At 34.0% G+C, this 24,779-nt stretch overlaps 2 protein-coding genes across 3 annotated transcripts; one reads left to right on the plus strand and one right to left on the minus strand.

Moving 5' to 3' along the window:
• The first annotated feature begins 7,436 nt into the window (after window positions 1-7,436).
• On the plus strand, window positions 7,437-20,011 carry LOC104879293 (uncharacterized). 2 transcript variants are annotated; one of them, XM_010651809.3, is made up of 6 exons: window positions 7,437-7,633; window positions 7,741-7,880; window positions 15,704-17,507; window positions 17,817-18,116; window positions 18,822-19,081; window positions 19,167-20,011. In XM_010651809.3, the coding sequence occupies exons 1-6, from the start codon at window positions 7,619-7,621 to the stop codon at window positions 19,378-19,380; spliced, it is 2,733 nt and encodes a 910-aa protein (XP_010650111.1). In that variant the 5' UTR covers window positions 7,437-7,618; the 3' UTR covers window positions 19,381-20,011. The 2 variants fall into 2 exon arrangements, with proteins under 2 accessions (XP_010650111.1, XP_010650110.1); XM_010651808.3 differs by having other exon boundaries at window positions 7,751-7,880.
• An 820-nt stretch (window positions 20,012-20,831) lies between these two features.
• Window positions 20,832-23,863, minus strand: LOC100264927 (large ribosomal subunit protein eL14z). Its single transcript, XM_002285277.5, has 5 exons — window positions 23,732-23,863; window positions 23,523-23,624; window positions 21,395-21,524; window positions 21,197-21,309; window positions 20,832-21,037 (listed from the first exon to the last, which is right to left on the minus strand). Exons 1-5 carry the CDS (start codon window positions 23,732-23,734, stop codon window positions 20,981-20,983), a joined length of 405 nt encoding a protein of 134 aa, XP_002285313.1. The 5' UTR covers window positions 23,735-23,863; the 3' UTR covers window positions 20,832-20,980.
• Between the last annotated feature and the right edge of the window lie 916 nt (window positions 23,864-24,779).

Below are 24,779 nucleotides of genomic sequence, written 5' to 3' on the forward strand. Positions count from 1 at the left end.
AAATATATATATACAAGTTGTTGAAGAGTGTTATCAAAGATGTCAAGGAAGAAAACATGGTCCGACTTGTCACAGATAATGGGTTGACGTTCGTGAAAGAATGAAAGTTGTTGATGAAGAAATTTAATATATATTAGACTATGTGTGTGGTGCACTGCATTGACTTAATGTTTAAAGATATCAACAAAAGACCAAGTGTTGCAGAGGTGACAAGTAATGCCCTTAAGATAACCAACTTCAATTACAACCATGGTTGGTTATTTGCACAAATAAGAAAGTTCTATGGTGGAGATATTGTTCAACCTGGAGCTATGAGGTGTGCCTCCAATTATATTACTCTTGTCAACCTTCTTAAAAATGGGTTGATTTGAAGAAATTGTTTATAAGTGATGAATGAGCATAACACAAGCTCATTCAAGCAAAAATTGGACAAGAAATGGAGAAATTAATGTTTGACCATCCGTAATGGAACAAAGTGGCCAAAGTAATTTCATTATATGAGTCATTATACATTATGCTTCGACTCGTGGATTAATCAGAAGTTGTTTTCACAATGCCCTTTGTGTATGAGCTTGTGCAAGTGATAAAAGAGAACCTCATTCGCCTACATGCTAGAAAATGGATGTTTCAAATAATGAAAGGTCATTGGGAGAAAACATTGAGACTTTCACTTCATGCAATAGGTAATTAAGTACTATCTATCTTCATAAATTATTAGTCTTGATTTATATAATTTTCTCTTACAAAATACTAACTCTACTTAATTTTTTTGTAGCATACTTCTTGAATCCAAGGTGTCAATATAGTTATGAAGTTGACAACAATCCCGAGTTACTTCAATCGGTCATGAGATTTTTATTAAATTAGATATAATTGCTGAATCACTTGGTCAATTTGGAATGAGGTAAACTAAAAATTGTTATATTAACCAATCTAATCAAACAATAATTTCATTCATTAATTTATTTGAATGTTTACTAAAAATATGATATTGATCTTGAATACATAGCTAATAATTTTTCAAGATGCAAAGAGATGATTTGGTGATCGAGCAAATATTGTTGTCAACCATGGTCCGTGGTGAGTATTATTTCTTCATAGAAAACTAAATTGATTATCATTATTGTAAATTTACAACATAAGTATTTATATAATTATGAATTTGATTGCAACTGAATGGTAATTCATGTATGGAAACCATACGACTACATTAAAGAATTTGGTCATCAAAGTTATTTAAAAAATTGCATCATTTTTTGTTTGTGAGAGAAATTAGAGCACATTCACTCTCATCTACATGAAGCAATGAAATCATCTAGTTTACTCTTAACTGCAACAATTAGTTTTTTTGTTATTATAACATGAAAAGTTATGTAATATAGAGACAAAAAATGATAAAGTTGTTGAGAAAGATTACCTTGCTTTCCTTGGCATTTTAGTTGAGGTATGTAAAGAAAAGGATAATCAATTATTCCAATGGGTCAAACCTCCACACTTGAATGATGAATTCAGAAATCCTATTGCATGAATTGCCATTCATGCTCGAGAATTTGGTGTTAATGTTGATCGAGTGTTGTTTGAAGTTCATAGTGAGAGTTTTAGCAAAGACACTATGGATTCATTTTAAGTGTCATTGAATTTCCAACCTTTGGTTGACTCCACAAGTGTTAGGCAAAGTAGTAGACCTAGCACTATGGGTACTTTTACTATCGATTACGATGGTTCATGAAGTAGAACTGATGATGAATGTGATAATACAGGAAATGTTGGACACCAATAAGAAAGTTAATATCTACCAAGTCCATTTACTTGTGAATATGATTTCATGTATTGCACACAGGATGAAGACCATGGCTCTAAAAGAGTTGGTCATGACATTGAAGTTATTGGGAAATCGTATAAAGGAAGAAAATGAACAATGACACTATTTAGCAAGGAGTTATTTTCAGCTAGTTTTGAGTTTATGAGTATAGGGACTTAATTTAGTGACTTAGTGAATGAGGCTAATGTCTACCCTCTTTATGTGATGGGTTATGGTCAATTTTCTCAAAATTATGCAATGGGCTCAAGTTCAACCGATGAAGAGTATGACATGTCTGGCTATTCTCCTTTTGCACAAATGTCATAACACATTTCGTATTAAATGTAAGGAGGATTTGATACACGCACATAGGTGAACCCCAAGTATCTCATCCATGTAAAGGTAGTGGGCAGGACTCAAGAGATTTATGTATAGAATGTTTGGATTTTTAATTAATACTATCGAGGCTTAGTGAGTTGGTACCAATATTGTCTCCAACAACAAGATGAGATTCCTTCATCTACCAATTCCCTTGAACTACATCGATCATCATTTTGGTACTAAAGTGTCATTACAATATAATATGTACAAATTATTAATATTTAACGAAATCAAATCTTTCATGTAGCTTCATAATGAGTGTACACTTACAAAATTTACATTTCTTGTCAACTAACACAATATAATTAAATTTAATATCTCAAATTGTATCATACATATATTAATTTCTTCAATAAAACAACTTTACAATGTCTATTATACTTTTAATTTCATTTCTAAGAGTTTTTCTTACATTTCCACGAGTTTTGATCAATTTTTTGTTCATTGATATTTTGTGACAAAATATCTGCTGATAATTCCCCAATTTATCCTTAAAATCCAAGTATCGATATATCTATAGTTACTGATATTTTCATTCTTATGTGGGACACCCATTTATCCTCGTATTCGCAATTCCCTAGATTCAATTGGTCTTCATTTCCTTGATCTTGCATATAGTGTATGGTAAAGAGTTATATATATGGTTAGTAGCCTTGGAATCTATCCACCATTAAGCATGAATCAATTAAAAGTGAATTAAACTTACCTTTCTACTTTTTCAAGTAGTCAAGACATTATTTCTTCCAGTGACCTTTCTTACCATAAAAGAAGCACTTGTTATTTCCTTTGCTATTTTCTTTCCCAATATTGGTCTTTCCTTATTTGGTGTTTCCATTGTTGATGTTTTTCTTCTTCTCATTAGAAAAACTTGAAAAACTCTTTACTTATCATATAAACACCCTTTTGATATTTAAGAATCTCTCAACCATCTGAAGTTTGCTCATTAATTCTGGTAAGTTCATCATCTTATTTATGGAATAGTTGAGCTTGAATTGCCTAAAGGAATCTAACAATGTCTCTGAGATCATGTCAACCTTGGTCTCACAATCCATTTTTAGCTTCAAGAATCTCCATTTTTTTAAGAGTCTAATCATACGAACCATATGATTTCTAACTAGAGTTTCTTCTATCATCTTGATATTCATAATAGTCTTTAAGACGGCCCATCTAGTTGACTTGTCTCTATTACTAAGCATTTCTTATAGACTAGAGAGAATGTCATAAGTAGTAGCAAGAGACATGTATTGATGTTGCAACACTTCATCCAAAGACCTAAGTATAATACACTTAGCCTTTTCATTTACCTTATACCACTTTTGATGAGCATCTCCCTCTCTTCCTACAAGGAATATTCATTGGGAATAGGTGGAGCAAACTCCTAAGTTATCCATTTAAGCTTCTTTGATATGAGCATTAAATATAGGTCTCTTTTCCATTGAAAATAATTAAGTCTAGTTAATTTGTTTGTAGTGTGAATGAGAGTGATTAAGTTTTAAGACATGATTCATGTAACAGTGAAATCAAACCATGCATTAACTAATTGAGTATTCAAGGCAAATTATTAATGTAGCAATAATGTAGTGTTCTTTAATTAATAGCTACATATTTCTATGCAATGTATCTTACTATCATAAGAATCAAGCCTACTTAGGTAGGTCATGATCTATACTAGGTAGAGATCATCTCTAATTAATCTTTTTTTCTTAAATTTGGAAAGTTTTTTTAGGCAAGATTAACATACCTTTTAAGTTTAGCCCTTAGGCCATGCAAGTGAGATCATTTTAGATGATTGTACCACTTCATATTTAAGTTAACTATATAGCCAAGATCCTTAACATCAATGATACCAAGTAAAGAGCTCTATCTTTAGGATTAGTCACTCCTACTATTAACATATATAATCTTGTCTTAAAAAGGGAAATTCATATCTCTTGATTTTGGTCTTTAAGATGATGATAGAATTAAAAAAAAAAATGGACTTGATCTTAGAGGCTATGGGTTTGCCAAGGGTCCTCTCCCACTTAATATTTTGAAAAAGAATTTTCATTTAATTTTGGCAAGCTTAAAATAAAATTGCAATCCTGATTTTTTTTTCAAATTAATATTAATTCTCTTAAATTAGAAATTTGTGTCATAAGAAAAATATTTTCTATAAAGATTTAGAAAATAAGAGAACTTTTCCAAAATAAAAGTATCCGATTCTTAAAGATCTAAAAAAAGAGAATATTTTGGAAAAAAGAATCTTCAAGGATATCTAAAAATGGAAAATGCATTATCTTAATCATTTAAAAAAAAAAAAATTCCTTATTAACAAGCACATTCCAATTTAAATAAATATTTTATTTGAAAATATACTCATGAAAATTTGTTTTCATGAAAAATTCCAAAATGATCTTTTTTAGATTTTTTTTAAAAACTATATTCTATATTTCTATGCAATAAAAAAGGAAATAAATATAAAATATGGAGAAAATAAGTTTCATGGCTTTAGGAATCCTATTTCAAGTTTAGTAAGCTCAAATTCTGGAATTTCAAAAATTCTAATTTACCAAGAAGGTCCCCACAACACAAATTAGGATTGGTAAAAAAAAAAAATCCTAAAAAGTCCTTAAATATGCCAAAATTTGTCCTTTGCCACTTGTAGTGGTGAAAATGGTGTTTGAGCACTCTTAGATCACTTGAGTATAAGGGTGTTTGAGCACTCAAGACGACTCAAGCACTAATTTAGGTACTTGAGCATTGTTGTTGGATCATTCGCACTTGAGTCCTTTTCTGATTATTTTTCCAACAAAAAACTCACATTTTTGGACTAGTGTCTCTACCATGGATGTAACTGGACACTTCAATTTCTTTCTTGTTTCTCTTAAGTTACATAGTGGATTTAAAATATGATTTTTATAATGAAGAAAATCCTATGCTCCACTAGAACAAAGCTTATAACCATCTAAGAATTAAAAAAGTGATTTTTACAACTAAGATAAAAATCTTATACTCTTTATGGAGTGTACAACCCATCTAAGAAAACTAAGAATTTAAATAATGACATCTACAACATTCACCAAGAATATTCATGTATACATTCATTCATCCCTAAGGGCATTGAATGAAAAAGAGACTTGTAAAAACCAAGTAAGCACACCCTAGAAATGTTATACCATGTTTAATCCTAACTTAAGGCTTTGATACCAGTTGTTGGGAATCCTTGTATTACTTTATTCCCAACCTTGGATCATTAGGGTGCATGCATTACTATCTTTGGAGCTCTCTAGATCGAACAAGTAGAAGCATAATAGATATTAAAACTTGGATCTAGAGAAAAGATGTTATACGATGTTCCCAGATCAAATCCAATCCATGAAGAGTCGATGTGGATCTTGTAGTAGAGTAGATCTTCCACCTGATAGTCTTTTTCTCAAATCTTGGCCCATGAGAAGGTGAAATCCTTTTTATAAGGGTAAATGCTAGGGTTCCTCTTTCTAGAGTTTGAATAACAAATGATGATTGAAACCCTAGCCCCTATGGGGGGTTTATATAGGTTTCCATGTAGGTTTAAGTGACTCAAGTACATCTTGAGCTTGAGTTATTTAATTTAGTCTACAAAGGTCCTAATTAATTAATTAACCTTATCAGACTCTAATTAATTAATTGGCCAAATCCAAAAATATCATTTATAAGCTCTTATGCAATCTTATGTATTTACCAAAATGCTCTTATGCACACATACAAATAAAGAACCTAAAAATCCCTCAATAATTGTGTCATTATGGAATATGAGCTCAAGTGAGGACTTTTAAGACCTATAGGAAAATAACGACTCCTATAGAATCCAATTATGAAGTTAACTCAACATCTTACTACAAAGAGTCAATTGTACTTTAGTATCCTATGATATTATAATGATATATTAATATCGGATTTGTAACTTAGTATTCGTTATATGTAAACTCCCCATGAACTAGTGTTTATAATTTAATAAGGTGAATGTTATCAACCTCTCAAGATTACATATATCATCATTGAGTCTCATATTCCCCTATTATGTGATCAATTGACATACTCTTACTAGCCAATAGCATATGTCAAATTCTAATTAAGAAATCATTATTAACATAGATTTCTTAACCAAATTTGGATTACAATTATCAAAAGGGACACTCTATCTCAAATTTGTGAGATATCATGGTGTCTATCTTAAGTATACTACCTGCCACCTACCTCAATTAATAGCAACTCAATCCATAAGGAACATATGATCACCTTAGGGTCTTACTCATAGGTCAAAGTTGAAAACTTTAGAACTAATTCAGTATCTTCTCAAGGTTGAGAGCTTATATAGTATAGTAGTTTGGTGACACTATCCATGGTCAATATCATGACTCATCATAGGTTTTGTTTAATGTATAACCATATACGTTAGTGCACTAACCATAGAAAACTCATTTTGATAATTAAGACAAATTATTCATCTAATTAGGAGATAATGCACTACAACCTCAAAATGAATTGCCTAAATTCATGAACCAATTGTGAATAACTTATTTATTTGCAAAGAATTTATGACTTGGATCCTCCAATAACTTCTAAAGTTATGTACAATGCAAGAGATATTAGGTCTAAACGCTCAAAGTATAAAATGCTTGAATATGATAGATAAATTAGGAAAATGGAATTATATTATAAGTAATAAATCTATTCATTGTTACATCATATCATGCTTTTAAAAGCTCTACTCTAACAACTTTAATGTAGACTAAGCAAGCAATTAGATATCTATCCCTCCACTGTAATGAATGTTGTAGACCTTGATAGGAATCGAATTTCAAGGGCTCTAGAAAAAATAAAATAAAAAATGTTGTGTTCATCTGCTTAAGCCATTGTGGGTGGTCAATTTTATTAATATAGAAATATCCTAGATCATTTCTCTTCTAGATAAAATGAATGTGCCCATTACTTCACATGAAGCATGTGACTAAACTTATCATTTTGCATACGACAAAGCTACAAAGTAATGCCCTATACGTTTCTCATATTTCATTGGTTTTTGTATCTTGATTTCATTTTGTTGTAATTTGATTTTATTTAATTTTTTATCTTAATTCCGTCTATTTGTACCATAGTCTCATGTATATGTATTGTAGTAGTATATATTTATATAATCATTTAAGGATTTAATGAAATTGTAAGTTTGATAGGTATCCTAGAATTTTATTTATTTTAAATTCATTTAGAAATTGGGTTTCATTTGGTAAAAACCTAAAAGGTAAGGGGGGCATTGCTCCATTTACCCAAATTAGTGAGCGCGTGTCTCATTTCTAACATGCCATTACTGTTTTCATCTTCCACAACCTTGAACCCTCCTAAAACCCGCTCTGCTTGCTTCTTCCATCCAGTGCAAAATGGCACTCGCTCAACTCCTCCGTCCAAAACCAGGATTTTATGTCCACAAAATTGGTAAAACCTACCTCACCAAAATGGGACCTTCTTTTCTTCAGGTTTTCTGGGCTTTGATTTCGTAATTGTTTTTTTTTTTTTTTTTTTCTATTTTTTTTTTTTTTGAGACTATTGCAGGACTTCCCAGACCGAGAAGATGTTGTTCATCTTCTTCGAATAGCAAGGCCGAGCAATCATCTCAGACAAAGAAACTGGAGGCGGCCAGGGAGCAGCATGGACCGTTGGCTCGGGAATCAGATATGCAGAAGTGAGGTTTTTGATATTTTGGTCTTAGTTTTTAATTGATTTATGTTTTTTTGGTATGCGTGAGGTTCAAATGCCTGAAAAAAGGGCTTCTCCGGATGAAAAAGTAGATGATCAAAATGCAGGAAACATAAATGGGTATTTTAGTATAAATTTATTTTTCAGGAATTTTTTATTTTCTGTTTGAATTCATTTTCCTTTTTGTTATCTCTTTTTATTTTTTATTTCTAGCGTAAAGTCATAATATAGCTAATGACATTATTTTGTGGGAATACCCTTTGTTGATTGAGCTTGGACCTTTGTTCTATTTTCTTTTCAGTTCATCAAATTTTAATTGCTTCTCAAAATACATGCATTACTGTCTTAACACTTTTCAATGCATTTGGGTCTGTTCATACTGTTTGATTTGGCAGCAACATTTCATGTTGGAGTGTTGAATTGTTTTCAGTCCAATTTTCTTCACAAGGTGATCTTTAGCTCTACTAAACCCACTTGTGATTTGAATTGAGTGTCTATCAGATAAGAAATTTGAGTACTTTCTGTGGGTTTCCTTTTTCTCCTTGAAACTTTAATGATGTTTATCCTTAAGTTGAAAATTGTGTTTTTCCGAATTGCTTTTGATGCCTCCTCTATACCTGAAGAACCCTGCCTTGGTGGAATTAGTTTTTGTATATTTATGAATGATGATGTTTAGGAAATTACCACTCATTTTTTAGTACTTGTTGACAAAATAAATAGTACCTTAGACTTTAAAATACTGGACATCTTAATGCCTAATTTATTAGTGATATATGAAGCTATTTAATAACTTTGAAAAGTTATTATCAGTTGTTTGCTGATTTTTTAATACGTGTGAAACATCCAAATATGTTGTATTAGACTCATGGATCCTCTAGAGAAAGAAGATCACGTGACCCTTGAATATTCTTTTCTATGACAAATAGGCATATAATTTTAATTCTTTGGAGTGTTCTGGGATTTGATAACCCTATGAAGGACATGGGTCTGGTGTGTATGCGCTTAGAAGATGATAAATGCTGTTCTTCAGAGCCACCATTATCTGAATGGCTACTTATTTTGAACATTTTTTCTTCAGTTGATTCTAAGTATATGCCATGCGCAATACCCTGTGATGGTATAATTTGTGGGGAAAATATATGCTGAAGATTCCATAATTTTCTTTTCACTTTTGTTTATCTGAATACAAAAACTAAAAAGGAAATACATAAGTAGCAAAATTGGTTGTCTTTGAAGTAAACATTGAAACTTGTGGAGTAGTCATTCAGAGTAAATTTGAAAAAGAAGGGTGTTGGGCTTCTAAGGAGCAGAGGGAGAGGTAAGGTGTTACACCTGAATTTCCCAAGACATAGGACTAGACCTAGTACTCAGTGGTTGAACCTACAATCCATAGGAAAGTGGGTTATGAAAGGGAATTAAAACGTTTGTTTTCCTTTGAAAGACGGACTACCTAGTGCTGTTAGAGAAAGAAGTGGGGAGGGGATGGAAGTGTCTCATCTTTTGTTTGCTAACGACACTCTTATTCTCTATGATGCCGATTGAGATTAGCTGAGATATTTGAGTTGGGTTCTTATGTGGTTTAAGTTGATTTCTGGTTTAAAAATTAATTTAGATAAAAGTGAATTAATCCCTATTGAGGGAGTATCTAATGTGGAGGGATTAGCTTTGATGTTGGGTTGTGAAGTAAGAAAGTTTCCCACTTCCTATTTGAGTCTCCCTTTAGGAGCTTCTCACAAACAAAACTTCTCAGGCCTGGGATGCAGTAAAGGAGGGGTTTAGAAAAAAGACTAATGGCATGGAAGAGGCAATATCTTTCGAAAGGAGGAAGACTTTGATCAAAAGTACATTATCAAGCCTTCCAATTTATCTCATGTCCTTGTTTGTTATTCCAAGAAAGATTAGTTTCAGACTTGAGAAGATTCAAAGAGACTTCCTTTGGAGAGGTGGCTCTCTATTGAAAAAACCATATTTGGTTAAGTGGGTTGTTATTTGCTTGGGAAAAAAGGATGTGGCCTTGGTATTGGCAATCTTTCCACTTCAAAGGCCTTGCTTGGTAAGTGAAGTTGGAAATTTGCAATAGAAAGAGAATTCTTATGAAAGCAAATCATAATAGGGAAATTAGGAGAGGAGGAAGGGGGTTGGTGTTCAAGGGGGGGTGACGGGGGATATGGAGTGGGGTTGTGGAAAGCTATTAGGAAAGGGTAGGAGGGTATAAAAAAGCAAGTCCCGATTCATAGTTAGGAATGAGAGAAGGGTAAAATTTTGGAAAGATATTTGGTGTGATGATTTACCCTTGGAAGTAGCCTTCCTGAGGTTATAATCTATAGGTATAGACAAAGATGATTGGGTAGTGGATGCGTGGGAATAGATGAGGGAAGCGGGTGGTTGGAGTTCCCACTCTTCTAGGTTAGGTAGCTCAATGAGTGGGAAATCATGAAGCTGGAGTCTTTCTTATGGAAGCTTCACTCCTTGTCAATTAGAAGGGATGGGGAAGACAAATTGAGGTAGAATGAAATCAATTGTGGCAATTTCTTAGTTAGGTCTCTCTATGCATCTTTGACCAAGGGAGATAGAAAGTCCTTCCTGCAAGCGTAGTGTGGACTTCATGGGCTCCTACAAAGGTTGTTTGGGCTCTTTGAAGTCTGGAGGGTCGCTCCATTCTGTGTTCTGGACTCTTTGAAGGGAAATAAATGAGAGGTTGTTTAATAATGTCAAGCGATCGGACCAAACAATCAATTCTGATTTCATGTACACTTTTATGAATTGGGTTAGATTGTACATAAGGGATCAATCAATGTCTATGATAGATCTTGTAGATTGGCTGAGTTTCAAGTATGTGGAGGGTGCCTTTTAGTTTGACTCTTGTTTTGCTTAGATAACTTCTGTAGATTTTGTGTGTACTTTGGTGCTTTCCTCCTAGACACATTTAATACTAATTCTCATTTGCCTGTCAAAAGAAGGAAAAAAAAGAAAAGATGTTACCCCATTCCAATCAGTTTTGAAATAAACTAGTTCATACTAAGATGTGAGAGAATTGATTTGGGAAAATGATGCTTTGAGATTGTTCCTAATTTAGCCACCATTAGGATGCTATAAATTCCAGTTCTATTTTGACCAGACAGAATAAATTCAGTCTTATAACATTTAGTTTAAAACTATTTAAAGTTTTTACTAAAGGAATGGATATAGAAACCCACAATAGATAAAAGTTTTTGTAGTCAGATTTGAAAAAAAAAAATCTACTTTATCACTTGAAAGAATTTCAGGCTAATAATTTATGGTCAAGGGTTTAGATATACTCATAATTCTTGTTATAATATAATTAAGAAGGATATAGATTGAAAAGAATTGATGTTGATCAACTGTACGAATTTGGATTTTCTTATATCATGGGGGGAAACACAATTTGGTATTCAAAGGATTTTCTTATATCATGGTGGAAACACAATTTGATATTCAAATTTATGTTCCAGAGTTTACATATACCATACTGTTCATATGTAATAATTAAGAAGGATTTTTTGGTAAAAAAAAAAAATTAATAGTCATTAGTTATGTATCAATTTGGATTTTCTTCTGTCATTTGGGAAACAATTTTAGACTCAAACCCAGAAGTCATTTGTGAATTCATGGCCGATGGTAATAAGGTCCCCAATTTTAGCCTTTTGATTCATTGGGCTTTTCAAGACAAATTTGCTAAAATTCAATGTGACCTCTGATTCGTTTTTGAACTACTTTCTATGTCTCTGGACAGGTGTGGGAAACCACAGTTTATATTAACAGTCAAAAGCCTAATGGGAAATATGTCTAAATTTCCACAAAAGATTTTAAACATCTGGGAGTAGTGAAATGTCTGTAAACTACCTGCAACCACAAATATTGATTTTGACATTTCTTTGACAGTTTAAATCACAAGTTGTCCATATTGTCATAACATAAAACATGAAATTTAACTTCGAAATTCAAAAGTCACTACATGAAAGGAACAACATAACGATTAACTATAATATTATAAGGAAGACTAAGTTGCAAAATTGCTGCTTTTGATTACATGCCTTTTTCCTTTATGATTGATGTTTTTGTGCAGTTCCTGAAATTTAAACAAGTGTGTGGTGAAGCCTAATAGTTTATGGACATTCCATTGCCTCTCATATGTTTAAAGTCTTTTGGAAACTAGTTGGTGGCTTTCTTTTTTCAAAAATAGAAACATTTACAAATACACACATCACACACATACACACCGAGACATAGATTTGTGTGTGCATATGCATGCATTTATCCATGCCTTTTTCTCCCCTTTAAAATGGTAAACTAAACTATGCACACACACATATGTCTGACTGTGCACGTTTGTAAACATACACTCTTTTTTTACTTTTAAAGTGTAAATTAAACAACTCAAGATTTTTTTGAAGATTTTCATGAAGATTTGGAGAACTTTAATTGCAGAATTGAATATTTTGATTAAAGAGTTGAAGACTTAATTCAGAGAAATATAAGATCATATTTGAAGATTTTATTAAAAATTCTATGTTTTTTTTTTTTTGAAAAAATTTGATCTAAAACTTATGCAGTAAAAATGCTTGTAGACTGTTTTATTCTTTTGTTAGGAAGAATTAAAGGATAATATAAATATTGTACCCAATTTCATAAATGGATCAAAATTACAATTTTACCCACATCTTTCTATTTGAGAGAAATTTATATGTCCAAATTTCTCAAACCCTAGTGGGAAAATCTCTACCTCTCATTTCTTCTTAACAAAATGGAATCTAGGAAAAACAATCTAGGAATCAAGTTTACTCAATTCAATCAAAGCTACTAGCATTGGAAGTTTTGGTCCCATGACTCAAAGTAAGGTGAAAGTTGCTTCTTTTCCCAAGGCAACTATAGTTTCTGAGGCAACTTTTGCCAAGAATCCATACATTTCCTCAAATTTTCTTAAGGAAAAAAAGGTTAAATAATGGTCAAGAAGACAACTCTAAAATTCCCTTATGTTCAAGAAGACAATGAGTCTAACAATCCACTTGTGTCTCCATGTGAGATCCTAAAATCAATACAACCAACGATGATTGATCCTTCAATTCTACTAATTCCATCATGTCAATCATGATGATAAATTTAGTCCAGTTGGGAGCAACTCAGTCTAATGGTTAAACAAATTAAAGCACATCAAGACCATGAATGAACCAAATTTCTTTCCTCGTTAATAACATTGAAAGTATGGAAAAGTCAAGCCAAGTTGTTTTTGATTCATCTATAGAATTCCTATAAAAAAAAGGGATACTTCTCAAGCTATGAAGGCTCCAAGGGAACAAGAGCCACCTAAAAATCTTCAAGTTTCTTCAAATGAGTTGATTCCCATCAATCAACTAAAGGAATTCATTCTTGGAGCTCTTAAAAGCAAAGAGGAAGGTGACATCTTATCTTCCAATGATTTTTCCAAGTGTTACTCTTCTGGTCAAGCAATTTGTCTATTCTTTGAAAGGAAATGTCTTTGATTGATACATTGATCATATGCTAGGGTTGATAGATAGTTGGGAGTAGTTAGAATGAGACAACACTAAATGTACTGTCAATATTGATTGAAGAAGTAGGTCTAACTGTCTTAATCACAATTGTGTTAAGGGTTTTACTAGATAATCACAAGGTCTAAAAACAGAACATGAATTCCTCTCATAGAGAGGGCTCAAGCCTTTGATCCTAATGCTTATAAACTACTAAAGTTGGGTTTGACTAGCAAAATGCCTTTACTTTGGGGAAGTTTCCTCTGGCAATAAAAGAAGAGAAGTCATATGGGTTGACCAAGACCCAAATGATGTTGAAAGAGAGTTAACAATCCAAGATGAAATTGGATTTACTTCTACTTTGTTTGCATGTCAATAAAAAAAGCAAACACCCATTACATTATAGCTGAAGGGATTGATGAAAAAGGGGACAAATCTAAATCTACTAGGCAATCCATTTTCAATCAAATAAGGGGAACCCACCCTTAGCGAAAAAAAAGTCCAGACCTCTATTCATTCTAGAGTCTAGACTAGGGCCCAAAATGAAGAAAGCTAATTTTGGAAGAAAGGATGTATTGTCTCTCCTTCATTATAAAAGTAGAATTAGGAACATGGGATGGTTTGTTTTGGTGGTAAATTCGAGCTCTCATTAGAGTATACATTGAATATTTAGACCCTTTTTTAGAGAATTGTTTCAACATAGTTGACCAACTTCAAAAGATAGAGAATAAGTGTGAGAGATCATTTCAGTGTAGTTGACTAATGCAAAATGAGTGAATGTTTATGTGTTTGATAGAGAGAGGGGGGAGAGTGTTTTAGGCGATTGAGTGGGTGTGGATTGTTTGAATGAGGTTGACTAGATAGAAAGATAAAAAATGAGTGTGTGTGAGCGTGTTTGTTTCAGGGGGGGGGGGTTACAAACTGTTATAAAATGAGCGGGTGTGTGCATTTCAGGAGGGAAAAGAAAGAAGCTTTTGGTGGATTATTTCAATGTAGTCAACTTATACAAAATGATATAATATGAGTAGGTTTGAGAGGAAGAGAGAGATTGTTTGGTTTGGTGGTATTTGGGCTCTCATCAGAGCATGCATTGGATATTTTGATTCTTTTTTAGAGAATTGTTGAGAGAGTGAGAGAGAGAGGGACTTTTAGAGGATTGTGTAGTTGGGGATTGTTTCATTGCAGTTGACTAGTACAAACAAATATAAAATGAGTGGGTGTGGTCTGTTTCAAAGGAGAGACTTTTAGGAGATTGTTTCAATGCAGTTGACTAATATAAAAGAAAATATAAATTGACCGGGTAGGTATGTGTTTGAGAGAGATAGGGGGGAGGGAGGGGTAGAGAGAGAGGGATTTTTTGAATGCAATTGACTACTACAAATAGATATAAAATGAGCAGGTGTGTGTGTTTGAAAGAAAGAGAGACTCTTAGGGATTATGTCAATGCAATTGACTAATAGAAAAAGATATTAAATGAGTGGGGTTGTTTTCGACACAGAGAGAGAAAGAAAGAGGGGGGAAAAGAGAGAGAGAGAGAGAGAGAGAGAGAGAGTTTGTGCCTTCATTAAAGCATGCATTGGATAAATTCCTGGGGGAATTGTTTCAATGCAAAGAGAGAGAGGGAGAGAGAGTTTGCGCTTTCATTAAAGCATGCATTGGATAAATTCCTGAGGGAATTGTTTCAATGCAATGAGAGAGAGGGAGAGAGATTGCTCTTTTATTCTTATTTTTGTGCCCATTTACTCACCTTATCATAAAAATAGCGCGAGGATGATGGATTTGGCTCATTGGTTATAAATTTGGCTCTCATTGGGGCATGCATTTGATTGTTTCTATGCATTGGATAAAACACTTTTATGGAATTGTTTTTGTTGATCTGCTAATTTGACCAGAATCTTCTTTTGCTTGCACGGAAGCTCAATAATAGGAGAACCAAACAAGTGGTAAGGTTTGAACTCATGACGTGTCTATTACAAAGGCTTTGATGCCATGTTAAGTTACAAAATTGACCCAAAAGTTTACATTTCATTTGGGCCCCTACCTTAACAAAATGCTACAAAATGAATGTGTGAGAGAACAGGAGGAAATATCTGTGTGTTTGTGTGTGTAGCAAACCAGGATATGTATTCACAATCAGTTGCTTTGTCAACATTTATATCATCTCTAAGGTGTTCTTCATTGTGACCCTATCTGTCTCTGAAAGTGCTTGTTTGTTTCTCATTATGTCATATTTGCAATCATCAATTTATCAGCATTTATTTGATCTCTGAGATTTTCTGGTTTTGATCCTTGAAATTTTTAGATTTATGGAAATGGATCCAGGGGTCTCACCAACACAGACCCAAGTCCGAAGTGAAGTGTGGGGATCATTTTGCACTGTAAGAAACATTCTTATGCGACTGAAGGAAAGGATGCTGGGACATTTCCAATTGCAAAATCATAGTACTAGCTTAATGTCAGATTCTAGAGTTGATACAGCAGTCCCTGACATTGCACCACATACTTGTCCAGATAATACTGAGTTTGGTCAGGCAAAAAGTATAGTACAGTTGTCAGAAGCAGTAGCAAATTGTCTCAGTTGTGTGAAAAATATTTCAAAAAATGAAACACCCCAGATAATGGTGGGGAACTCTTTAGACTATATGGTCAATACAACATCATCTGAAGTTATTAAGATCCATAATAATCAAGAAAATACTGAACTTGGTGACCCTGGAAGTTTAGTAGAATTTTCAGAAACTATAGAGGATTCTCATGGTAATGACAAAAAAATTTCAGTGGCTGCAGCACCCCTTGAAATTGAGAAACACTCTTCTGAGGATATGGTTGGTAAAACTGTTTCCGAGGTTAGCAAGATGTATAATAATCTGGATAGAACTGAAGTTGGTGAAACTGTAACTACAGTTCAATTGTCAGAGGTTTTAATTGATTCTCACAGCAATAAGAAAAATGTATCAAGAAGTGCGATATCTCATATGATGGGAGAAGACCCTTCTGTGGATATGGCTCAATCAGAAGAAACTCCTGATATGTCAAAACTAGTTGGACCTAAAAGTAGGCACATTCACCTTTCCAAAGTAGTGGCAGACATAGCTGCAGTTTTTGACAGAGATTTGATGTCAAAGTCTCAGAAATTCTCTTGCATGGAACATTCATTCCTGAATGAAGATACTAGGGGAGCATTTCCAAAAGATGGTGTGGAAGAACTGACTGCAATTGGAAATAGAAATTGTCAACATAACAAGAAGATTACTTCTTCTGGTCAACCATCAAGTGCAGGTACCAAAGATGATGAAAACCTGGCAACATCTGGTAGTGCCCCAAGGGTCATGGAGCTATCAGACATGTTTACAAGGACAATGAATAATCCATCACAAGGAGAAATGGCTAGCCAAAAAAGGTTTGCTTTAACACCCAAGAGATTTTCAGAAGATTCAAATGAAACATCAGGAGAGAAAGTGGCAAAAAGCTCTGACATAAAGTTTCTAATTGACTTCATTAAAGAGCTGCCTAGAGAACAATTAATTAGTAGATCTCAGGACAGTTTATCCAACCAGACCAACCAAGTCAGCAATAGAGGCCTGCCTATGAAAGAAAAGGAAGTCAGGAACAAAGACTCAGTAAGAAGGATTCAATCCTGTCCTGATTTGCAAAAGTCTAATAGTAAAGAAGGATTAACTCAATTGAAATCCATCTTTGTGGACAAGGAGAGAAGTACCAAAAACCCTGAAAAAAAGCATTGCATAAACACTCCCTGTGAGACACATAAGGAAAATAGAAATACTGACAAGAGGGAGGAAGTGCAGTGCACGGATATGAGTGATGGTTCTGACAGACATCATTCGGATTTCGAAGCTACCGACCATGTATTGAAACCATACACTATGGTTCCATGTCCAACCAGCAAAGATCCCAATAAGAATCTCAATATCTCTTCCATTGGAGAAGGGGCTGAACAAAACAAAGTGTTAATGAGATTCTTGCTCAAAAGTACTCCAAAGAGGGAGATTCTTTCTGCTTTGAAGGATTGTGGACCTATTGCGACAGTATCTGAATTTTCCCATGTTAAGGGGAGCAATTTCAAAGATGCCTATGTGTATTTTGAGGTTAGTGCTCATTGGTTAGCATAGTAGCTCAAGGTTTCTCATCCTTTTTGGCTAATTGATCTTAAGGGCTGTCCAACTCACATCCATGATTCTGCAAATTACTTTCAAAGGGGAACATCTTTTGTTCCACCCGAAAGGAAAAAAGATTGAATTCCTCAATGCTCTTGCATTATAGTTAAAATAGTAAACTGTCATGCAGACAAGCTATGGAGTCAGAGAAAGTGGGGGAAATATATGTAGGCAGACAGTAATATAAACATCTAGTTTGTTGCTGCCCAAGATTAAACATCTCTCTTGGTTTTATTGCAGACAGATGCAGGGCTACAGAAAGCTCTCAAAAAGACTGATCTGGTAGTGGAAGATGTAGATGTCATCATGGAAGGAACTTCTTCCTTGGAAATCATTTCTAATAGAATTTCCATTCCCGACCTGATTGGTGATCCTGATGTACCTGGTGCACTAGTGAAGAATCCCACCAGAACAGCTGTGACCAAAGGTTTGACTCTTGACATGAGCTGGAAACATCTAGAGAAGGCTCTGTCCTGTGGGAAAGGCATATCTGGCTTTATCATGGGTTCCTCAAGTTCGGTTGCTTATGTGGAGTTTGAGGTGAGGCTTTTGTACCTTGAAACCAATTTAGCTGTCATAACCATATTGCAGTGTCTGAGGTTCCTAGGTAGGGTGTCTCTGGTAGCAAATTCCTCTTGGAATTGCTTCCTAATTTAAATTTTATAAGATGTTTTAGAAACTTTCAAATATATCTTTTAATTTGAAATCCATGTTTAATTGCTTCAGGCATTTTGGTAGTTGAAGTAATACCCAGAAGAATCAAGCATGTATTAGGGGGAGGGAGACCAGTTTGTACATTATTTAACCTCAAGTCTAAGAGTCCAAGGCATAGGCTAGCTTTCCTTGGCCCCTCAATCCATTGTTCCTTTTCCATTTTGTGTTCTTTGCCAATCTAACCTTTAGCCTAAATATAGGCTAACTTTCCACCCCACATGTCCAATTTGCATGAGGGAATATAATTATTGTGTGATTTGTTTTGAAGCTACTCACCAAGCTCCTTAGTTATTAGCTATCCATACTCCCTACAAATATCTCCATTGCATGGAGTGCAAAAGGTGTCTGTTCACCAGGAGGGTGATCTCTTTGCAGAAGTAAGCAAAATGGCTGAATGAACAAACAAATTCTAGGGCCACCAGCATGCATTGTTCCCTTGTTTTTGGCTTCCAAAGACATCTTATTAGGTCCAAGCAGACGACTGACCAATTTCAACATTATTAACCATCATTTTTGTTATTCACTTGACAGACAGAAGATGCCAAAGAGAAGGCAATTGCAAAACATTCCTTCAAAGTACTAGGGAAATGTCTACAGGTATTCAGAATTGATGCACCGAGAACAACAGTTGCAAGGATTTCAAACATAAACTCCCGAAAAGGAGAAAAGAAAATCCGCTCTGTATGCAGTCATTATGGGCAGGTTAAGAATGTAGTCCACAGAGACCCTGACACCGTAGATGTTCATTTCAAACTTGCAGAATGGCCAAGCATGTTGCACATTCTCAATAGGTAATAACATTTAAATTCCTTGGGAAATCATTGTTTCCATTGTAGTTCTAATATTCTCCCTGCTCTTCTTTGTGTATATTCTCAGTTTAAATGGAAAGGTAGTGGATGACAGTCAGTGGGTTGTTCAGCCAGCAACTGTCTACCCTCCAGAAATCCTCCGAGCCCTGTGGAGTCAGCCTGATGGAAGAAAACATGTGAAAGCTATAATCCACAATTTACTGCAAAAGATTGCTGAGAGTCACACAGATATGGGAAGGCTGACTGATGTTGCAGCCAAGTATTATGGAGATAGATTGTAAATGAACTAGTGCAAATTTTGTTCTGGCGAAGGCAAACATGGTTTTCATCCAGAGAAACCACTTTCAGCATCAGGGGTTTCAATAGAGATATTGCATGGAAGTCTTGTCAAGTGCGCAAAATGTAAGATTAACGGCATTGACATTATATATTGATTCAGATATAGAGATGGGAAGCTCACTGATTTTGAGCTCTGAAAGACTAAAGCCATATCTCTTATTTGAGAGTTTCACTCTTCAGCCTACAAAGCCAGCAGCAACTCAAATTTCCACCGAGAGCAGAAAGCCATGGAATGCATTCCCTGTGATTTCCTTCGGACAACCACTCAGGCCTTTGTTCTTATATATTGATATGCCAGGTGTGCATTGGATTTGAGATTGTGGTAAATAGCATGCGAGGATATACAAGGGGCATCTGTACAACTCACAAGGAAACATTGAAACTACTGTTCTGTTCAAGCCCTTAACTTTAAAGAGAATACAGCGGAAAGCACAAGGCCTGTAGTGAGATACCCTCATCAAAGCAGTTTCTGAAGCTGTTAGCTTATATTTCATTGTTGAACGATGGGACTCTCAAAATGGACAGCTCTAGTTGTAAATGTAGCTCAAGCTCTCTCCCCATGTTTCATTCAAACCTCTTTACCGTTAAATCAGTTAATATTTTTAACTAAAATCAATTTTTGATAATCCAGCTAGAGTAATCTGACGCCTGAGTCCATTTAAGCTCATAAAAATTGGGGGAAAAAAATTGCCCATACCCTTTTTATAAGAATTAATTGGTTAAAAGGGTTGAAATGGTTCTCATGTTTTTACTTGAAGAATAATCTATTTTCAATTATTATTTCAAATATTTATATAGGTTTATCAAATTTTTTTTAAAAAAATTATTATTTTTACAAAAAAAGAATAAAAGATATTTTGATTAAAATAAGATCAAAAAATTAATAAAACATTAAATTTTAAAAATTAGGTTTTCAATTACCCATTTAAAAGTCAGCCGCACTAATTGAAACAAAATGGGCTTGAGCAAGTTCTTAGAGCATCAAATCAGCATTTTGGAATACCAAATACTGGAGTTAGAATTGATTCTGGATGTCAACATTAATAATAGACTAGAGAGATTATCAATTTCAGGGTGCAATTGGATCCCTACTGTGCAGCCCTATCATTCAGATTTCAAACTAACCGAAAGTCCTATGACCCGCAGGAGCTAGCGTATGAGACATGATATTAATCCATCTGACAAAAAGCCAATTCCACAGGAATCAATTCAAGGTCAGCACAAGTTCTATTGATGCAAATTGATTTGTTCTATATCCCACCCTATTCCCTTAAAATAGGGAATCAAACAATGGCAGGAACATTATAGTGGTGATAAAAAACCTGCTGCCACATCCATGCATCTCACCCAATAAACACAAGGCTCGATCTAGGCTCGTTCTGACAAAATAGTCTAACAAAAAAACAACACTGATTACTTGTCTTTAATAAGACGCAAGAAGTTTTTCATAAGCTGATTTCAAGCTTTAAAACTAATAAAGATAAAACAATCCAAGTTGCAGAAAATGCATAACAAAATTGGAATTCCATCGAAAATTAGCGCCTAGGATGCAGTCTGTTTTTTCAGCTTTGCAAGCTCTTGCCTGATCACTCCACCCCTCTGCAAATGCATATTAATGAATGTATTAGACTTGAGCAGTTCTATGGGTTATGGTCTGACACCTAAAAGGCATGTTGCATATTCTGGCTGAAAAAAGGTATGAAGGAGAAATTAAATGCAAGCAGTACAGCGACATATAGGGATGGCATCTTAACAAACCTTGATCTTTGCCAACATGATCTTGAACCTATCAAAGTCATTAAGAGATGCTCTCCTCTTCTGCACAATCAGCTTTCTGCCCCAGGAGCTATTCTCCCACTTGTTCTTAACATCTGCCATCAAAAGAATTTAGGATAAACGAGAAAAAGGATTATCAAACATGGATAAGAGTTACCATTTTTCCCATATGTCCTTTACCTGCAGCAGTCATTGCTTCAATCAATGTTTTTTTCTTAGGCACCCTTTTGATGTCAATTTTGATATCTGTGAGTGAAAGCCTCTTAAAGTTCATTTGGCATCTCACCATATCAGGTGCGTCCACAAGGGCCTGCAAGGTATCCAATTGCACTCTGTAATTGATAATCTCTTTACATTAAAGAAAACACCCAGTATACATCTTTCAAAATCCATTTATCAATTTTGAAAATTCTTAGTCAGCAAATTTATCTAATATATTCAAAGCAAAGACCAAAATTCATTCATACATTGTTTCAAGTATCTAAGTATAACATAAAATTGGAATATGGTAATGACTAACATAGTTCAAAATCTCAATAATCCCTTTTTTTTTTTTTTTTTTTGGATTTTCAAAATTTCAATAGATTATCATGTTTTTTTGTTTTTTTAAAAACCAAGGAACCTTTTGTAGTCAAGCCCTTCAAACTCTTCATGGGGAACCAAACCTTGGGGTTCTGACACCCGCCACAACCAACACCAGGAAATCCAGGGCATTCAAACCAGCAGCAGGAACATGGCCGGGGATCATGAGCCTCTACCACACATCCTAGTATTTGCTCTAACTAATTGGGCACCCAAACAGGCACAAATTTCAATCTCAATAATTGCCATTACAGGCATTACATGCATACAACTGCTAATAAACATATATGACTCACCTCTCTAAATCCATAAAAGGCAAATCAGCAAAACAAAATTTTGTCAACAAAAGAGAGAGAGAGAGAGAGAGAGAGAAAGAAGAAAAACACAAAGTTAAATACATCTCTACTAGGAAAGCAAACTTTGATGAAGCTAAAATTAAATAACAACAAAAACATACATGGCAGCTACCAAACTGATACCAGAGTTGCATGAGTAAAACTTAAACTATTGAATTAAAAAAATATATATATCCAGATAGAAAGCCCTTTTGATGAATTATAAGTTCATCATACAATGCCTTAATATAAAACTTAACAAAAAACCAAGCTCATATTAGTAAATCTTGGACTAAGGCCACTGAGATATAATTTGATATCCTAGAATCCAGCAGCTGAATTATAAACAGTTTCCAACAGCATTTATTTTTTTTACTTAGTATGCATGAATAGCATAAATCATATTTCCAAAAAAGATAAAGTACCCAAGATATGAAATATGTCCATCCTATGCTAATGCACTGTATTTTGATTAAAATCATGAATCTCATTACAATTTGCACACACCTCAATTAATGTTCCCCTTTCCTCTCAGAGAAAGATAATATAAAAATTGCACATGATCACACAGGAACATGAACTACAAAAATAGAGAAAAAGAAATGCAAATTGATTTCTGAACAGGATAACAAATGAGGGTTTGATCTGAAAGAACTAAAACACGTCATGCCTTCTAAGCTAATGCTAAATCTCATCTCCGTTTAGTTGGGTCTGTTGACCAATTTTTAAGCCTGTAGCATCTTAAAGACCATCTCCACTGTTGCAGTCAGTTTCAGAAAAACCAAAGCAGTTCACAATCTACAAGTTTTTTAGGCAGAGTTGGCCAATGGATCTCAATATTCATGAGAAAGAACTAAATCCACCTACTGAATCAAAACCATTCCATATCATTCAAAAAACAAAATGTGAATAAGTAGAACTTTCTAATCAGTTGATCGAAATCCATTTTGCATTCTCTATTTGTTGCTGTTCCAGAAATGCAGGCCAATTTTTTTTAAGAGAAGGTTCCATACACACTTCTCAAACATACTTTTAGGTTATCTTATTTTCTGTTTCTAACAAAAAGAAAAAAAAAAGTTGAAAAAAATAACACGTTCCAGAACCAATACCAAAAGCTCAGTAAGATCACATCTATTTAGCAGACAAGGCCAATTATAATCAATACCAATTTGACAGAATTCAGACCAAAAGAAGAAAATCGCTTTCTAAGAATAGATCTGAGCACGCCATAAACCTCTGAAAATAAGATTTTACATTCCACAACCACTATTCGTAGCTGAGATAACTCTAAGAAACAACAGAAAACATAAACCCTTAGATTTCTCCGATACTCACCAACTTTCCCAGCAACCAAACAAAGAGCAAATAAAATGAAAAAGAAAAACACATACCCGATTCTGATCAATGACGTCGACTATGACGACGAGCCTGCCGTAGTCTTTTCCGTAGTTGACGAGAGCGACTCGCCCGACCTCCACGTACCGCTTGAAAGGCTACAGAAATAGAAACGATTCACATTCAGATTAAATAAAACAATGCAAAACAAATAGAATATTGATCAGAAAGAAAACAAAGAAAAATGAGAGTTGCAGAGACTCACCATATTTGCTAGGGCGCGGCTGACAGCAGGGAGGGGAAAAATGGAAGATGCAAGGGGGGTAGATGGAGAGACGGGGCTTAGGGTTTTTCTGGGTTTCTTTATAGTCCGTTTTGGACCGATCTGGGTCCTTGATCTTTGTGTTACGATGGTATTGGGCTTGGAAGCCCTTTGGGCCTTTTTGGGGGAGTTGAAGCCCGATATAAGTCTAATTTGGTTCAAAACCTTATGACCATGTCTGTCACAAAATAGTGAAAATACTAAGAAAAGAAAATAAATAAATAAATAAATTTATATTTATGTTCATCATAAAAAAAAAATTAGAAAAAAAATATAATTTTAAAATATTAAAAGTTACATATAAAATTATATTAAAATTTTAACCTAAACTTTTTATTCAAAAAGTGTTTGATGTGAGATAAAGATTAAAAACTAGTTAAATAAAAAAGAAAGGTCAATCTTTAGAACTTGGGTTTAAAGGTTTTCAGTCAACATTTTAATAAAATAATCCTTTTAAATTATAATATGAAAATTATACCATTGGAGTTGAAAGGAAAAAAAAAAGAATGATCTTCATCTTTTGAGCATATTTGATCATATTTCTATTTAGTATAAAAGTTTTTTTTTTTTAAATACAAATTATATAAATTAAAAAACTCCATTATTTTCAAAAGAAGTATGTGACATCTCGCCACATACAAATGGAACCCCCACATCGGGGTTAGGAATCGACTCTGATACCATTTGTAATAACCCACTCCCAACCGCTTAGATATTGTCCACTTTAGGTCCAAATGGGCTCTCACGGCTTTAAAAGACATTTATAAGGTTAAAAGGAATTCATACTTATATAGTGTCAAGAAGTTTTCCTCGTATCCGATGTGGGATGTCACAAAATACGTTATAGATAATTTTCTTAAAATTATTTATATATAAATTACTATCAATATAAGGACTTTAAGAGTACATTTGATAGTATTTCTAATTGAAGATTTTTTTAGTACAAGTATTTTTTTTCTAGAAAAGTTTTAAGAGCATTATATATAAAATG

The sequence above is a fragment of the Vitis vinifera genome, chromosome 5, assembly GCF_030704535.1.
Source record: "Vitis vinifera cultivar Pinot Noir 40024 chromosome 5, ASM3070453v1".
NCBI classification, from domain to species: domain Eukaryota; kingdom Viridiplantae; phylum Streptophyta; class Magnoliopsida; order Vitales; family Vitaceae; genus Vitis; species Vitis vinifera.